A 16,295-nucleotide genomic window follows, 5' to 3' on the forward strand; every position below is an offset into this window, starting at 1 on the left:
GCCACTCTCATGGCCCACCAAATAGTTCATACAGGGTTTAAAGCATATCAGCGCATGGAATGTGGATAAAATTTCACTCGTAAAAAAGTCAATTCAAGAATTCACAGCAGGGTGAATAATAGAATGGTAGATTCGGAATCTAGTCCAACTCCCGGCAATGCAGAAATCTCATTTCAAGCATCCATGACAGATGGCCATCCAACTTCTTCTTAAATACCTCCAATGAAGGAGAGTCCTCTCTCTTCTGAGGGAGTTCCTTTTCACTGTTGTCACTTACTATCAGAAAGTTCTTCCTGCTCTTTAGGAGGAATCTCCTTTTCTGTTGCTTGAATCACCTCTTTAGATTCCTTCATGAACTTGAGAAGGACTTCTGTATGTCTGAGAATGTCCAGGGGATTGGACCATGCTCTATATTTGGGGGGAAACCCATGGAGAGGAGTCCGATATAGGGCTTACCGTATTTTTCGCACGATTGGACGCACCGGACCATAGGACGCACCTAGTTTTTTGGGGGGGAAATAAAGGAAAACATTTTCCCCTTTATTTCCCCCCCAAAGCACGTCAGGGAACCCGAACCAGGTCGAGGAACAGCGGGATAGTGGCACTGCGCCTCCCTGCTGTCCCCCGAGCTTGTGGGGCTGGCTGATGTCTGCCTAGCGCGCGGGGCGCTCTGCTTCAGGGCGCCCCACCCGCCGGGCGGCAGGCTGCTATCCGCAGCTTGGGGAGCCTTGCGGGGAACTGCTGCAGGGCTCCCCATGCTGCGGATGTATGCCTGGCGCGAGGGGCGCTCTGCTTCAGGGCGCCCTACCTGCCGGGCGGCAGGCTGCTATCCGCAGCTTGGGGAGCCTTGCGGGGAACTGCTGCAGAGCTCCCCACGCTGCGGATGTATGCCTGGCGCGAGGGGCGCTCTGCTTTAGGGCGCTTCACCCGCTGGGCGGCAGGCTGCTATCTGCAGCGTGGGGAGCCTTGCGGGGAACTCCTGCAAGGGTCCCCACATTGCGGATGTGTTCCCGAAGCGCCGGGAGCTCTGCTTTCAGGGCGCCCGACGCTCCGGGAAGCAGGCTGCTATCCGCAGCCTAGACACGGCTAGCAGAGCGCTAATCCCGAAGCTTGGGGCGTGCGGAGCTCAGCGCGCCCCAAGCTTCTGGGTGCCGGCAAGGTCTCCGCTAGCCGTCTAGCGGAGACCTTGCCGGCACCCAGAAGCTTGGGGCGCGCTGAGCTCCGCACGCCCCAAGCTTCGGGATTAGCGCAGTGGTCCGCTAGCCCTGGGAGAGCCGCGCGACGTCGCGGGGCTCTCCCAGGGCTAGCGGAGACCTTGCCGGCACCCAGAAGCTTGGGGCGCGCTGAGCTCCGCACGCCCCAAGCTTTGGGATTAATGCAGCGCTCCGCTAGCGGTGGGAGAGCTGGGTCTCCCACTGCTAGCGGATAGCTTCCTGAAGCCTGGAGAGCGAGAGGGGTCGGTGCGCACCGACCCCTCTCACTCTCCAGGCTTCAGCGAAAGCCTGCATTCGCTCCATAGGACGCACACACATTTTCCCTTGCTTTTTAGGAGGGAAAAAGTGCGTCCTATGGTGCGAAAAATACGGTAAGTCACCTAGGCATTGGTCGGATTGTCATTATTACAGACATACTTACTGGTTTGGACGGAAGTGATTCTTATTCCAGGGGAAGTGGTGACTGTGAGATTACAGGCGCTCTTGCCAATATTATCCAACCGTTCAGTGAAACTTTGACACAGCAGACCAATAGTTTACCCGCTAAGGTCAATGTATTGGGAGGTTAGGTTTAATGCTATGTGGTATTGCTTCATTGGATGTGGGGTCCCTATAAAGGGAACTTCTTCCTCTAGGTGGGAGGGAGACTGGTCAAGTTACCATCAGTTGAATGGAACATTTAAGTTAGATTTTTAAAAATGGATTTGCAGAACAAAACTCCCAGTTTGAAAGGGAGTTATTAGGCTCCAGGGTTAAAATAGTACAGTGGTACCTCTGGTTACGTACTTAATTCATTCTGGAGGTCCGTTCTTAACCTGAAACTGTTCTTAACCTGAAGCACCACTTTAGCTAATGGGACCTCCCGCTGCTGCCGCTGCGTGATTTCTGTTCTCATCCTGAAGCAAAGTTCTTAACCTGAGGTACTATTTCTGGGTTAGCGGAGTCTGTAACCTGAAGCGTATGTGTCAGGGGCTCAGGAGCAGAGGCACAGGGGAGAGAGGAAATGGAGAGCGAAGGGGAGGAATCTGAGGGCAGCGGAGGGGAGAATGACAGTGGCCCGAGAGATTCCATGAGCCTCTCTAGCGAATCAGAATATTCCCAGAAGGGAGCACCGATGGTCAGGGCAAGGGGGATCCCAGGGGGGACGCAACAGAAGCAGGGAGCCAGCGGGGACTCCCAAAGCAGCAGTGAGAGATCAGGACCAGCTTCCCCACCAGAGCGCAGTGGGGGGGAAGAGTCCCATGTGTCAGGGCCAGCGTCTCCTCCAGCAGGGAGAGAAGATGAGTCAGGGCTGACCACGCCTCCTGCGGAGAGTGGGGGAATGGAGGGGAGGTCAGGTCCAGCTAGCCTCCCCAAAGGGGGAAGCAGTGACGGGAGCAGTGTAACGGTCAGGAGGAAGGTAGCCGGCTGGGCGTGCGCGCCAAGTTCGAATGTACAGGCGCGCGGGACAGCAGAAAACCCGGATTGGGAACCAGGTCCCAAAGCCCGCCGGAGGCAGGGGGAAGACTCAGGGGACTCAGCGTCAGAAGAGTCTAGGAAGGGCAAAACCCCAGCAGACAGGCGGACCCAGAGGAGGAAAGAGCAAAGGAAGAGGTGGAGTAAGGCTAGAGTCTTAAACTGGTGTCTGGGGGGAGGAGATTCAGACAGAGCTTCGGCGGTCTAGAGTTTAAGACGTAGAGTTTAAGACGTAGAGCTGCGCGCCGCTGTTGTGAAAGCGGAAATGAACTTCAATAAAGACTGTTTTATATAACAACGAACTGGCGTTGGTCCTTTGTGAGCTGGGACCTAGGGCAGCTCTGACAGTATGTAACCAAAAGCGTATGTAACCCGAGGTACCACTGTATCTAAAATGTACAACATTACTTGAGTGGGATACAAAGAATGGAATGATGAAATCATCAATGAGAAGCTGGGGCAGAGATGTAGGACACAATATTGACTTTGCTTTATGGGAACAACTGTGGAAAGTAAATTTAAGGTTTACAGCTTGCTACACACTAAGGGAAAACCTCATGAAGATGATGCAGAGGACTCAATCAAGATCACCAAGGGTCTGAAACCAAGCCTTCTTGTGGGAAAATGATTGCTTGTACATGAGCAAAGTTCTTATTATTGCAGGGTGATTTCATAGCTAAAAGCATCTTTGGAGCATGAACAGCGCGTGAATAGCTCGTGCTGTCCCAAATGATTGGTCAACGTAACATGGCCTGATCGTTTGCGTGGTCTAGTGCGATGGCCCTTATCTGCTGGCTGAGAACAAGTTGCATTGCTTGTATTTTGTATCTTTCTGACTACACACAATAAAGGCTGTGCTGCAGCAGCTCTAAAGCAGCCAGATTTCTTCAACCTATCTTGGTGTGAGACTGATTTCTTCGGATGTCGAGCAGGCCCTCGACATTTGGTGCCCTGTGTGACTGACTTTGGATTTCACGTTGTTTCGCATCGGTCAGCGCTCACCTCGCCCCGGGAAGGGTTTCAGACGCGTCCTTCATCCTTTTTTAGGATCCCCGGTGAGTGATTCTGGACTTCGTTACGGACTTATCAGCACTTACCTCGCCCGGCAAGGGCTTCAGGCGCCATTCATCCTTCTGAGGATCCCTGGTAAGTGCTCCCAGCTCTTTTTGCTACTCTTGCAATCATGGGGACATCTCTTTCTGCACCACAGAAAAAGTTTTTTGAAGACCTTAAATTTCTTCTGGCCAGTAACAACCTTGCTGTTCGGGATGCTGACCTTCAGTCCCTTATACAAGCTCTGGACACTCATTGCCCCTGGTACCCCCAGGATGCCACTTTGGATTTAAAAAACGGGGGGAAAGTAGGACATTCTTTCCACAACCATCCTCAAATTGATGTCCAAGTTTTGGATGCCTGGTGTAAAGTTTACAAAGCAATGTCCAGTTTGACTCCAGCCAATATCCTCCTGGCTGCCTGTTCCACATTGCCTGTTCCACCTGTCTTCCTGGCTCCTCCGTCGTCTTTGCCTCTCACGTTGCCTTCCTCGGAACCATCGCATTATCTACCTCCTAAACCGCCGGACATTTCTCCTTCGGCTCCTCTTGTCCCTCCCCTGCATTCTCCGCATTCTTCGCTTCCTGCGCCTCCCGTTACTACTCCTCTTCAAGAATCTCTCCGCGCCGCTGCTCCATTGTTGGCTTTTGATTCTACAACTCCTAATCTCTTTCCTGTGATTGCTCCTGCCGCGCCAGGGGGAGGCCCAGCCCGGCACGAACAGTTTGATTTGAGATTCATAAAAGAACTTTATTCTTCTGTCAAGGACAATGGCCCTCCACCGCCAGCCCCCATTATGCTGACCCAAACTGATGTTCTTGATGGCTTAACTGGCGAAGGCAATTTTCTTACTATTGCCCAACAGTTGGCCCTTGATCCCATGTATTGGGCAGCCACCACTGCTGCCGCCCAAGAAGCTTTGTCCTCTGTTCCTGATGACAAGAATGAGCGCGATGGCCGTTGGGACAGCATCAGACAGGGCCCTACAGAGCCTAATGGACAATTTGTCGATCGCTTGTATAACACTCTTAAGCGGCAAGTTCAAGACGTGGCAGCCCAGGAAGTGATCGTACGCCAGCTTGCGTTTGATAATGCAAATGAGCACTGTAAGCAAGCACTACACCCTTTGATGACAACGCCAAATATAGCCATTGCAGATATGCTTAAAGCCTGCCAGTCAGTGGGCACTGAGACGCACAAAGCTCGCCTGCTAGCCATGGCTTTGTCCTCCACCGTGTCCCAGAATCCTGCAAAGGATAAAACCTGCTTTGGATGTGGCAAAGTGGGCCATTTTTGTGCGCAGTGCAGATCTACCGCACAGCAATGTCACTCCAGCACAAAGTGCTCCATCTTTGATACAGGCCAGGACTTGTCAATTTTATGAAGCACATCTTAGATTGGTCACCCTGGTTATTTGGCAACAGGATTTTACACCTGCTGAACTTTATTTCCGGAAGGAAGAAATATTGCAGCGTCCTTTAGTGTCTTACAGGTTGCTTCCAGATCCACAGTGGAAGGGTCCAACTCCCTTGATTTCCTGAGGACCTCCCACCTAATCTCAACCTGCACTGCAATTGGAGACATCGCCATATTGATGTGCCCTGGATAAAATCACCTTCTACAGTTGTTCCAGTGTTTCCTGGCACGTTGAAAGACCATCTTCATCTCCACCGCATTGGCCCCCCTTTTCTCTGGGAAGCCACTTCAACCATCAAATATCATTACAGTTTTGCTTCCTCTTGTTTGGGAAATGAGCCTGGCTTTGAAGGATGCCCTCGCCGGACCGGCATCGCTTGGATTTTACCCCCCAGATCTCTTCTTCTTTTCTCCTCCCTCAGGATTCTTGCCCTATGATGTGTTCCCCTGAGCATGTACAGAAAGCTGTCTTGGAACTATTGTGGACTCTTGGCAGGGGAGGGGGGAGGGGATTTCAGTGTGTTCCAGTTGTTTCATTCTTGTGTTTTGGCATGGTTCCCGGACAGAGGGCGGGTTGCGGTGTGTGTTCTCTCTTTAGCGAGGCCTGAGAAGACAATGGGCTCTGTTCTCTACTTTGTTGCAGTCTTTTTAGTTACAGCAAGCGGAATATGCTTGGCGAGTGCCTTTTAGCTGCTGAGAAAAATGATTTTGAAAAGCTTCTAAAAGTTTTGAGCTTGCTTTAGTGGGTATATTCCAGTAAATGCTTCATATAAGATTAGCAATAATATGCAGGACAATCGTATATGTTCACCGCCTGTGTTTTTATCGCTTGCAGAAATAGCGCCTCATTGTTTTCGTTTTAATCATAATAGCAATAAATTTTTAGGTCATTATCCATATTGTAATTGGACATATGAGTACATTAATGGATCTTCTTGTTTTTTTAATGTTACCACTATGAGTGGTAGGCCAAAAGTTTTAGTTAATAATGTCACAACCTACATGACTTATGAACAACAGGCTGCATGTAGAGATTTTTATGTTTGGTTGGACTGGATGAGGAAGAGCAGTAAATCTACATGTGTGCTTCAATCTGATTTATGGTTATTTTGTGGCACAAAAGCCTACAAAGACATCTCCTTTGCCTTTTTTGGAACCTGCACTTTGGGAGTGGTGATACCCTTGGTGTATAAAATGGACAAGCTCCCAGCGGTTCGTTTGCGTAACAGAAGGGAAGTACAATCACCTATTTCTCAATATACAGGGACAGCCGTCTGTAGGTCTCTTCTGCCCTTTTTAGGTGTAGCCATGAATTACCGTGATCTGCATAAATTGGCAAACTAGACTGAAGTTTTGTTTAATTCCACCATCTTGGCTTTAAAAATGATTAACATGGAAATATCAGAAATAAGAGATATGACTCTTTCACATCATTATGCTTTAGATGTAGTCCTTGCCTCCAAAGGTGAAATTTGTGCCTTAATTCATTTTCATTGTTGTATGTATGTATCTGATCAATCAGCCAATATTTCTGCTACTATTGATTATATGGAACAAATGATAGCCCATAATCCTTTGAATCCACCCAAAGGTTTTGATCCATGGGATTGGTTGTTTTCTTGGTTACCTAATAGAGCATGGTTAAGGAAAATTTTGCTACTTGTAATTTTGCTTGTTACAGGATTCATTATGGTGTGCTGTTGTATTCAATGCTTGCCTTCTTTTATTTCCCAATGCACTGCATGGTGGTACAGACCAAGGCCCATCACAGGGGTTACAAGAGGAATTTATGATTATTGGTCCCTCTTATAATATAAACAAGAAAAGAGGGCATGTGGGGAAATGGTTGCTTGTACATGAGAGCATGAGCAAAGTTCTTATTATTGCAGGGTGATTTCATATCTAAAAGCATCTTTGGCGCATGAACAGCGCGTGAATAGCTCGTGCTGTCCCAAATGATTGGTCAACGTAACATGGCCTGATCGTTTGCGTGGTCTAGTGCGATGGCCCTTATCTGCTGGCTGAGAACAAGTTGCATTGCTTGTATTTTGTATCTTGCTGACTTTACACAATAAAGGCTGTGCTGCAGCAGCTCTAAAGCAGCCAGATTTCTTCAACCTATCTTGGTGTGAGACTGATTTCTTCGGATGTCGAGCAGGCCCTCGACACCTTCTGAGGAGGGCTTGAAGGAACTGGGGGCGGGGGGGGCGTATCTATTTTAAGTGAAGTTTGCTGAAATCTACACTTGCGACATGGGCTGCCTTACCTCCAGATTTTCCCGGACATTTCAGCAATTTCCTCCCAGACGCTACTTGCAATTCTGTACATATGGCAACCATATCTATATACAGTGGTTTTCAAACAGCTTAGTTCCTGAACAACTTTAAACTCGAATGTGCTCCTGAGCTTCTGTTTTCACTGTTGCGCTGCTAATTTGTGTCCTCCCCCCCGCATTGTAATCAAAGCCTTCCATTTCAAATTGCAGTGTTCTGAGGTGATCTTTGGAGCTTATATTTGGTGTTTTTATTTTTGCTACCAAAAAAAAAGTGTTTTTCTTTGGCTTTTTGTGACTGTGACTTGTTCTTTGTTTTTGATTGATTGTGTGACTGTGACAATGTATAAAAGCCCCCCCATCCAAACAATGTCTATCATCAGTGCAGGTAAGGACAAAAATTTTTATTTTAATGTACAGTACTGTTTATTTTATAGTACAGTACATTGATTATTGCTTTCATTTTATGGATCAGTGGTCTCGTTAGATAGTAAAATTCATGTTAAATTGCTGTTTTAGGAGTTGTTTTTAAAAGTCTGGAACGGGTTAATCTGTTTTGCATTACTTACTTTCTTTTTTAAATTTTTATTTTATTCAAGTTCAGGATTTTTTACATACATATATTATCTCCTTCCAATTTTTACATTTCCCGTACAATTTTTTCCTTTCCCTTCCCCCCCATACCCATTGGAAGGGTTCAAACAATTATTCTCAGCCACGGGCATAGCGTCTTTAGTTTCCACCAAATGTCTTTTGTTCCAGTAGTTGTTACCTATGACATGACTGCGACAATGTCCGACTGAATTGTTGTTGTTGTTTAGTCATTTAGTCGTGTCCGACTCTTCGTGACCCCATGGACCAGAGCATGCCAGGCACTTCTGTCTTCCACTGCCTCCCGCAGTTTGGTCAAACTCATGCTGGTAGCTTCGAGAACACTGTCCAACCATCTCGTCCTCTGTCGTCCCCTTCTCCTTGTGCCCTCCATCTTTCCCAATATCAGGGTCTTTTCCAGGGAGTCTTCTCTTCTCATGAGGTGGCCAAAGTATTGGAGCCTCAGCTTGACATTCTGTCCTTCCAATGAGCACTCAGGGCTGATTTCCTTAAGAATAGATAGGTTTGATCTTTTCGCAGTCCATGGGACTCTCAGGAGTCTCTTCCAGCACCATAATTCAAAAGCATCAATTCTTCAGCGATCAGCCTTCTTGATGGTCCAGCTCTCACTTCCATACATCACTACTGGGAAAACCATAGCTTTAACTATATGGACCTTTGTTGGCAAGGTGATGTCTCTGCTTTTTAAGATGCTGCCTAGGTTTGTCATTGCTTTCCTCCCAAGAAGCAAGTGTCTTTTAATTTCATGGCTGATGCCACCATCTGCAGTGATCATGGAGCCTAAGAAAGTAAAATCTTTCACTGCCTCCATTTCTTCCCCTTGTTTGCCAGGAGGTGATGGGCCCAGTGGCCATGATCTTCGTTTTTTTGATGTTGAGCTTCAGACCATATTTTGCGCTCTCCTCTTTCACCTTCATTAAAAGGTTATTTAATTCCTCCCCACATTCCGCCATCATGGTTGTGTCATCTGCATATCTGGGGTTGTTTATATTTCTTCCGGCAATCTTAATTCTGGCTTGGGATTCATCCAGCCCAGCCTTTTGCATGATGAATTCTGCATATAAGTTAAATAAGCAGGGAGACATTATACAGCCTTGTCATACTCCTTTCCCAATTTTGAACCAGTCAGTTGTTCCATATCCAGTTCTAACTGTAGCTTCTTGTCCCACATAAAGACTCCGACTGAATAAGTTCAAACAAATTGTAGGGATCAGATGGGATTACCATGAGGAATAATAAAATATACATCAAGCCATCGTGTCCACGATGAAGACATTGTGTTGACTGGGTTTGATATATTGACGATAATTTCTGATTAAATCCCATAAGATTCTACTTTCATGCCCTTTTCATGCCCTTTTGCCCTTGCTGCCCTTTTCTCCTTGCTCTTCACGAATCACGTACACACTTAGACAGGCAGACGTCCTGTGTCCTCAAAGACTGGGCAGTTTCGTCTTTGTAGTTTCTGATTGTTAATCTTAGGATGTTAATCTTAGGGCCAGGAAACAGATCTCACATTAAGGGGATAATGGTCACTGTCCTCCTGGCCAACCTTCTTATCATATGTATTGCTTGTTTATTACCTCCGGGCTTGCCAGATGCTCTTCTTCGTAGTTCTGTTCTTTGTTTACCCCAGAAATATTTGTGCTTAATTTGTTTTAGTAGTTTAACTTGTCCCCACGTGGGTTTGTGGAAATGCTCAGAAGAAATCTGATTGGTTCTAACGAACACTCTGTAAAAAGTTCTTTTGTGAATAAAAACGGCCTGGGTCAGGGGCTGCGAGGATCTCACGGCACAGAGAGACACGATTATACACACCCTTCCCAGAGTCTTGCTGGTTCAAGCCTCTGTGTGTATTCTTATTAATCAGAGTTCAATCCTTCCTTTACTTTGCGAACGCAACACAAATAACTATTCCATGCCTCTACTGTCCATTTTCCTCTCCCAGCTACATTTACATTAAAATACATTATTTCTGATTTTGTTATATTTACCCCTAATCCAGAATATTCCTCAAAATCTTCTAATATTATCTTTATTTCTTTTATCCCTTCCTTAGGATTTGTTATGATTCCAATAATATCATCTGCAAACAAATTGATTTTCATCTTCTCTTTCCCAAGCTTATAGCCCTCTATCCTTCCACAGTTCCTTATCCTTTCCGCTAGTTGTTCTATAGCCATTATAAATAGGAACGGTGAAAGAGGACACCCCTGCCGAACGCCTCTGCCTATTGCAAAAGGTTGGGAGTATTCCCCATTAACTCTCCCCACTGCTGTTCTTTCCTTATATAGTTCTTGTATCGCGAACCAAAAAACCTCTCCTATTCCATATTTTATACACTCTGAGAGTGTATCAAATGCTTTAAAGACGTCTAATTTCAGTAGCCCGAACTTTTTTACTTGTCCGTGATATTGGTCTTCTTTTATTATTTGGGGGGATGCCATAATTTTGGCGAAGATTTTATAATCTTGGTTTAATAGACTTATAGGTCTATATGAACCAACTTCTTTAGGGTCTTTGTTTGGTTTTAAGATTACCATTATTTCTGCCTTTCTCCATGTTTCTGTGGCCTTTCCCCCTTCTAGTATACTGTTAAAAAGTTGTTGTAGTTCCGGGGCCAAATTTTCTACCTTATAAAATTCGGCTGTAAAATCTTATGTCGTTATTATGCAGTTTTTGTGCACTGTTGTACTGTTTTATTGTTGTTAGCCGCCCTGAGCCCGGCTTCGGCTGGGGAGGGCGGGATATAAATAAAAATTATTATTATTATTATTATTATTATTATTATTATTATTATTATTATTATTAGGTTTCATTGGGCTTTCTTGCCTTAAAGTAGCCAGGCATACATCTCGACTCACCCACACCCTTTTCCCTTGGAAACTCAACTCTTTAATTTCCTTCAAAGTCTGGTATACCTGCTGTTGCAGCTTCTCTCTAGAAAATTTAATTATTACATTCCTGGGGGATTTTCTCCCCTTGGGCCCTTGGCAGCAATGGGCTCGTTCCACATCTTCTGCCTTCAGACTAACTCCTTGAGTACATAGCCAGGTTCTCAAAGTTTCTTCCAACTCTTTAGCCTGTATTTCTTCCAGAATTCCTCCCAAAATCATATTAGCTCTTCTCTGGGGGTCTGGCAATTCTGCCCCCTGTTTAGATAGTTACCTTTTTTCATTTTCCTGGGCTAGCTCTTTAGCTTGAATTGCTAATTGTTTCCCCCCCTTGATTTTGATTCCTTCAAGCATTACAATATATAAATCCTAGTTAAAATATTTTAAAAGACTTCCACCGCATTCACCGCATGTCTCTCAGTTATCTTGCTCGCCTTTACATCTGTTCTTCAATCATTTCCCTTCCTTAGGTTTTTTCATAATCCGTCAAATCTTTATGTTCTCTATACAGTATTCTTAACAAGCTTAGTCTAAGCACAGCCAAACTTTCGTATTTGAGCCCTGCTTGTATATTCATTTAAGCATTCCCATTGTTTCTGTATTATAGCTTTGGATTTATGACTTATTAAATCCATCAATTTTGCTAACTCCAGGTACTCACACAGTTTACTTAACCAGTCCCCTTTTGTTGGGATATAATTTCCTTTCCAATGACCGGCTACCAACATTTTCGGTGTTGTTCTTGCATACAGAAAGATGTTTATTTTGTCTTTCGGGATATGCTTACTCAAGATTCCTAGTAAATATGCTTCTGCCCTTCTGATATATGATACTTTTATCGATTTTTTAATCTCTTCAGGGATCACCTCCCAAATTTTTTTGACCTCTGGACATGTCCACCACATATGGTATAGAGTGCCTTTCATTCTATTACATCTCCAGCATTTATTACTATTTGATCTATTCATTTTTGCCAGTCTGTCTGGTGCCATATACCATCTGTGGTGCATCTTCATATAATTCTCTCTTAATGAATAGCAAGCTGTAAAATTTATATTTTCCCCCAAAACTTTTTCCAATCTTCAGAATCAATTGTATATCCTAAATCCCGTTCCTACTTTAGAATATTCTCTCCTTTGACTTCTTCTTGTTTTTTTTAAAAGATATTTATTAGGATTTTTTTAAAACAACAACAACAAAAATATCATAACAAAGAAAAACATACAAAAAAGAATAGAAAAAAGAAAATACAAAAAATAAAAAATACATAACAAAAATACATAACAAACACAAAAAATAATTAAAAACAAATCAATTTTTCAGATTTTTAGAATTCTTAACTTGTTTCTCTGACCTCCTCACACCTCCCTTTTTTGTATTCCTAATCACATCATTAATTCAGCAAATCATTACCCTTTTTTTTTTAATTTAACTCAATATTTCAACAAATTGCATCTTTATACTTTCACCCATTATCAAACCCTTTTTTACATATTCTTACTGGTCTAGTTACTAAGTCCGCTAAAATCCAATCCAACATCATTTTAACATTCATTACTTTTACAATATTTCTGCAAATAGTCTTTAAATTTCTTCCAATCTTCTTCCACCAACTCTTCTCCCTGGTCACGGATTCTGCCAGTCATTTCCGCCAACTCCATATAGTCCATCACTTTCATCTGCCATTCTTCCAGAGTGGGTAAATCTTGTGTCTTCCAATACTTTGCCACGAGTATTCTTGCTGCTGTTGTAGCATACATAAAGAAAATTCTATCCTTCTTTGGCACCTGTTGGCCGACAATGCCCAGGAGAAAGGCCTCTGGTTTCTTCAAGAAGGTATATTTAAATACCTTTTTCAATTCATTATATATCATTTCCCAGAAAGCCTTTATCCTTGGGCACGTCCACCAAAGGTGAAAGAATGTACCTTCGTTTTCTTTGCATTTCCAACATTTATTATCGGGAAAATGGTAGATTTTTGCTAGCTTGACTGGTGTCATGTACCACCTGTATATCATTTTCATAATATTCTCTCTTAGGGCATTACATGCCGTAAATTTCATACCAGTGGTCCACAACTGTTCCCAGTCAGCAAACATGATGTTATGTCCAACATCCTGTGCCCATTTAATCATAGCAGATTTAACCGTTTCATCTTGGGTATTCCATTTCAACAGCAAGTTATACATTCTTGAAAGTATCTTTGTTTTTGGATCTAACAATTCTGTTTCCAATTTCGATTTCTCCACCTGGAAGCCGATTTTTTTATCGAAATTATAAGCTTCCCTTATTTGATAATAATGAAGCCAGTCTCGCACTTTATCTTTTAATTTCTCAAAACTCTGTAATTTCAATTTATCTCCTTCCTGTTCCAAAATTTCCCAATATTTCGGCCATTTGACCTCCATATTGAGCTTTTTCTGAGCCTTTGCTTCCATTGGTGACAACCACCTTGGGGTTTTGTTCTCAAGTAAGTCTTTATATCTTATCCAGACATTAAACAATGCTTTTCTGACAATGTGATTTTTAAATGCTTTGTGAGCTTTAACCTTGTCATACCACAAATATGCATGCCACCCAAAAACATTATTAAAACCTTCCAAATCCAAAATGTCAGTGTTCTCAAGAAGCAGCCATTCTTTCAACCAGCAAAATGCTGCTGATTCATAGTAAAGTTTAAGGTCTGGCAGGGCAAATCCACCTCTTTCCTTTGCATCAGTTAATATTTTAAATTTTATTCTGGGCTTCTTGCCCTGCCAGACAAATTGGCCAGGCAATTTTTTTTTTTTTAATGTGAAGGTTCCCTCTATTGGAGAGGTCCACCATGGGGTTCTTTCTATAATTCTCTCTTTCGTTCTCTCCCATACCTCAAATAGGGCCTTTCTCACTAGGTGGTTCGTAAATCCTTTATGCAATTGTATTTTCCCATAGAATAAATATCCATGCCAACCGTATATTTTATCCCAGCCTTCTAGTTCCAAAACTTCAGTATCTTTTAGTAACATCCACTCTTTCATCCAACTCCAGCACACTGCTTCAGAATATCTTCTTAAATCTGGGACTGCAAATCCCCCCGTTTCTTTTGGCCCCATCATTATTTCTGATTTTATTCTGGCTTACTTCCCTTGCCATATAAAGTTGGCAAGGCCTCTTTGCCAGCTTTTAAAATATTTTGTCCCAATCATCATTGGGATAGTTTGAAATAAAAGTAGGATTTTTGGTAATATCACCATTTTAATCACCGAAGCTGATGGAAGGCACTCCGGGCCACCTGAGCCTCGAGCGACAGCAAAGGCTCCAGGAGTACCCCCAAGCTGTGAACCTGCTCCTTTGGAGGAAACGTGACCCCGTGAAGAGCAGGTGGCCTAGGGAACCACCCACTAACAGTGCCTCGGTCTTATCTGGATTGAGCTCAAGTTTGTTGGCTCTCTCCAGTCCATTACCGAGGCAAGACACTGGTCCAGCACTTCCACTGCCTCACCTGCAGATGTAAAGGAGAAACAGAGCTGAGTGTCATCAGCATACTGCTGACAACGTACTCCAAACCTCCAGATAACCCCACCCAGCAGTTTCATGTAGATGTTTAACAACCTGGGGGATAGGCTAGAGCCCTGAGGAACCCCACATTGAAGGTTGCATGGGGCTGAAAATCACTCCCCATGTACCACCCTCTGGGAATGACCATCCAACTAGGACTGGAACCATCAAAAAGTCATGCCAAACTCTCCTAATTCGGAGTGTCGCTCCAGAAGGATACCATGGTCGATGGTATCATAATCCGCTGACAGGTCGAGAAGAATGAACAGGGACATGTTTCCCTTATCTCTCTCTCGACAGAGGTCATCATCATACAGGGTGACCAAAGCAGTTTCTGGGCCCAAACTGGGCCTAAAACCCAATTGAAATGGATCTAGAAAACTAGTTTTTTTCCAAAAGCACCTTGATCTGACCTGGCTTACTTCTCAGCAGATGTGCTGACTTGAATAAAATAATAGGAGGGCCCAGGCAATCACTGTCCAGCAGAATTGATCATATGATGCCGTGCACACACACTATTTGAATGGCAGTGCCGGTTAACTTTGGGGTGCCAGGACCCCACAAATATTTTATTGGCAAAGCCGATCAGCCCCTAGGAGTTGGCTCTTGTGCGTCAGAACCGCAAAGGGCTGGGCTGCAGATTCTTCCACCCGGATCTCTGCAACTGCTGAGAAGAGTTGAGTGTTGACTATTCCTGGCTCCCTGGAGCAGTCCTTGTTTCTGCTAATAAAGAGTTAGCTTCACATGCTCTCTGCGATTTTTGCTGGCTGGCTCTAGGATTCCATGAATCCAAACTCCCTGGAGGAAGGGGGTGCGGTGGGAATAGGACCCCCACCCCCCGTTTTACTTCAATCAGATACCTGAGCAGGAGGAAGATGCCAAGGCAGCTCTGGAGCCCCTCCAAGAAATTCTCTGCCAGCGTCCCTAACCGTCCCCTGGCAATGCTTGGCTGGGCTTCCCTCCCACACCCTCTTCCTCCCAGTCTAATGGATGAGATGATGCCACACACTCCTCACCATTTTAATGTTGTAGCAGGAAACCCCCCCCCATCATTCAGTTTGTACAAACTTCACACACACTCACACACTACATATGCTACGCTTCTATTATAAATTCATAGAAAATCAACCATACATCAGATTTGCACTGTTCCACTTTTATTTTACTCTATGAAGGAAGGACTACAAAATGGGGAAGGTTTGATACAGGCCAGCCATAATCCCTTCACCATCCCAGCACATCCACAGGAGCCCTGCCCAGTTGCTATGCCAACCCTGATGGTCCTAGACAGAAGGCAACCAAGATCACAAAGAACTTCCATATGGGAGTGGATTCAGCATGGACTGGAACAAAGGACAATCATCAGATCTTCCCTCAGGGGGCAGGAAACTGTGACTACCCTTTGTCTTCTGAAAATGACTCATGAGGAGGGGGGAGAAGGGAATCAGCCAGGTGACAGGACACTCAGGTTACCACCACAACTCCTCCCTCAACCCCTCCTTTCTGTAATGTATGCATGATGTTTCTGGGGGTGGGCTTGACTTACAGGATGGGAATTCCAAAAGTTTTTATAAGACCTTGCACACCATTTTTCTGTGTCTTTCCTCTCACCTGAAAGTGAGGGGAACACCCTGTCGCGACAGTCTTTCTTCAATAAAGACCAAGCCTACAGGCTGCTGATTTGCTTCAATTTACTCTGGTAGGTGTCTATACTTTTTGTCCAAGGGAGCCCTCGGATTTTTCCGGTAACAATGTCAATCAACTTTTTGGGAGGTGGGGGACAACGGGACCACTTCTTCCCTGCCTCGGGTTCACAGAAAGCTGCAAAATCTGCACATGCCC

General features: G+C 44.6%; 1 protein-coding gene and 2 long non-coding RNA genes across 4 annotated transcripts in view; 1 reads left to right on the forward strand and 2 right to left on the reverse strand.

Annotated features, from left to right (window-relative positions):
* Positions 1–16,295, reverse strand: part of LOC308581426 — a 131,128-nt gene that overhangs the window by 77,045 nt on the left and 37,788 nt on the right. The gene's annotated exons all lie outside the window — the stretch shown is intronic.
* LOC308581296 lies at positions 354–7,528 on the reverse strand. 2 transcript variants are annotated; one of them, XR_014004941.1, is made up of 3 exons: positions 7,308–7,528; positions 1,585–3,279; positions 354–451 (listed from the first exon to the last, which is right to left on the reverse strand). It is a non-coding gene; the product is annotated as an uncharacterized lncRNA (long non-coding RNA). The 2 variants fall into 2 exon arrangements; XR_014004942.1 differs by lacking the exon at positions 354–451 and adding an exon at positions 1,191–1,429 and having other exon boundaries at positions 1,482–3,279.
* LOC308580908 (uncharacterized protein) lies at positions 3,706–7,259 on the forward strand. The gene is made up of 3 exons (XM_081183200.1): positions 3,706–5,937; positions 6,011–6,438; positions 6,551–7,259. Exon 1 carries the CDS (start codon positions 3,853–3,855, stop codon positions 5,104–5,106), a length of 1,254 nt encoding a protein of 417 aa, XP_081039326.1. The 5' UTR covers positions 3,706–3,852; the 3' UTR covers positions 5,107–5,937; positions 6,011–6,438; positions 6,551–7,259.

This window comes from Podarcis bocagei (genome assembly GCF_964188305.1).
Source record: "Podarcis bocagei genome assembly, chromosome: 2".
NCBI lineage: Eukaryota > Metazoa > Chordata > Lepidosauria > Squamata > Lacertidae > Podarcis > Podarcis bocagei.

Coding starts and splice junctions, on each gene's coding strand:
- LOC308580908 (XM_081183200.1), top strand. CDS start 3,853: ATGGGGACATCTCTTTCTGCACCACAGAAAAAGTTTTTTGAAGACCTT.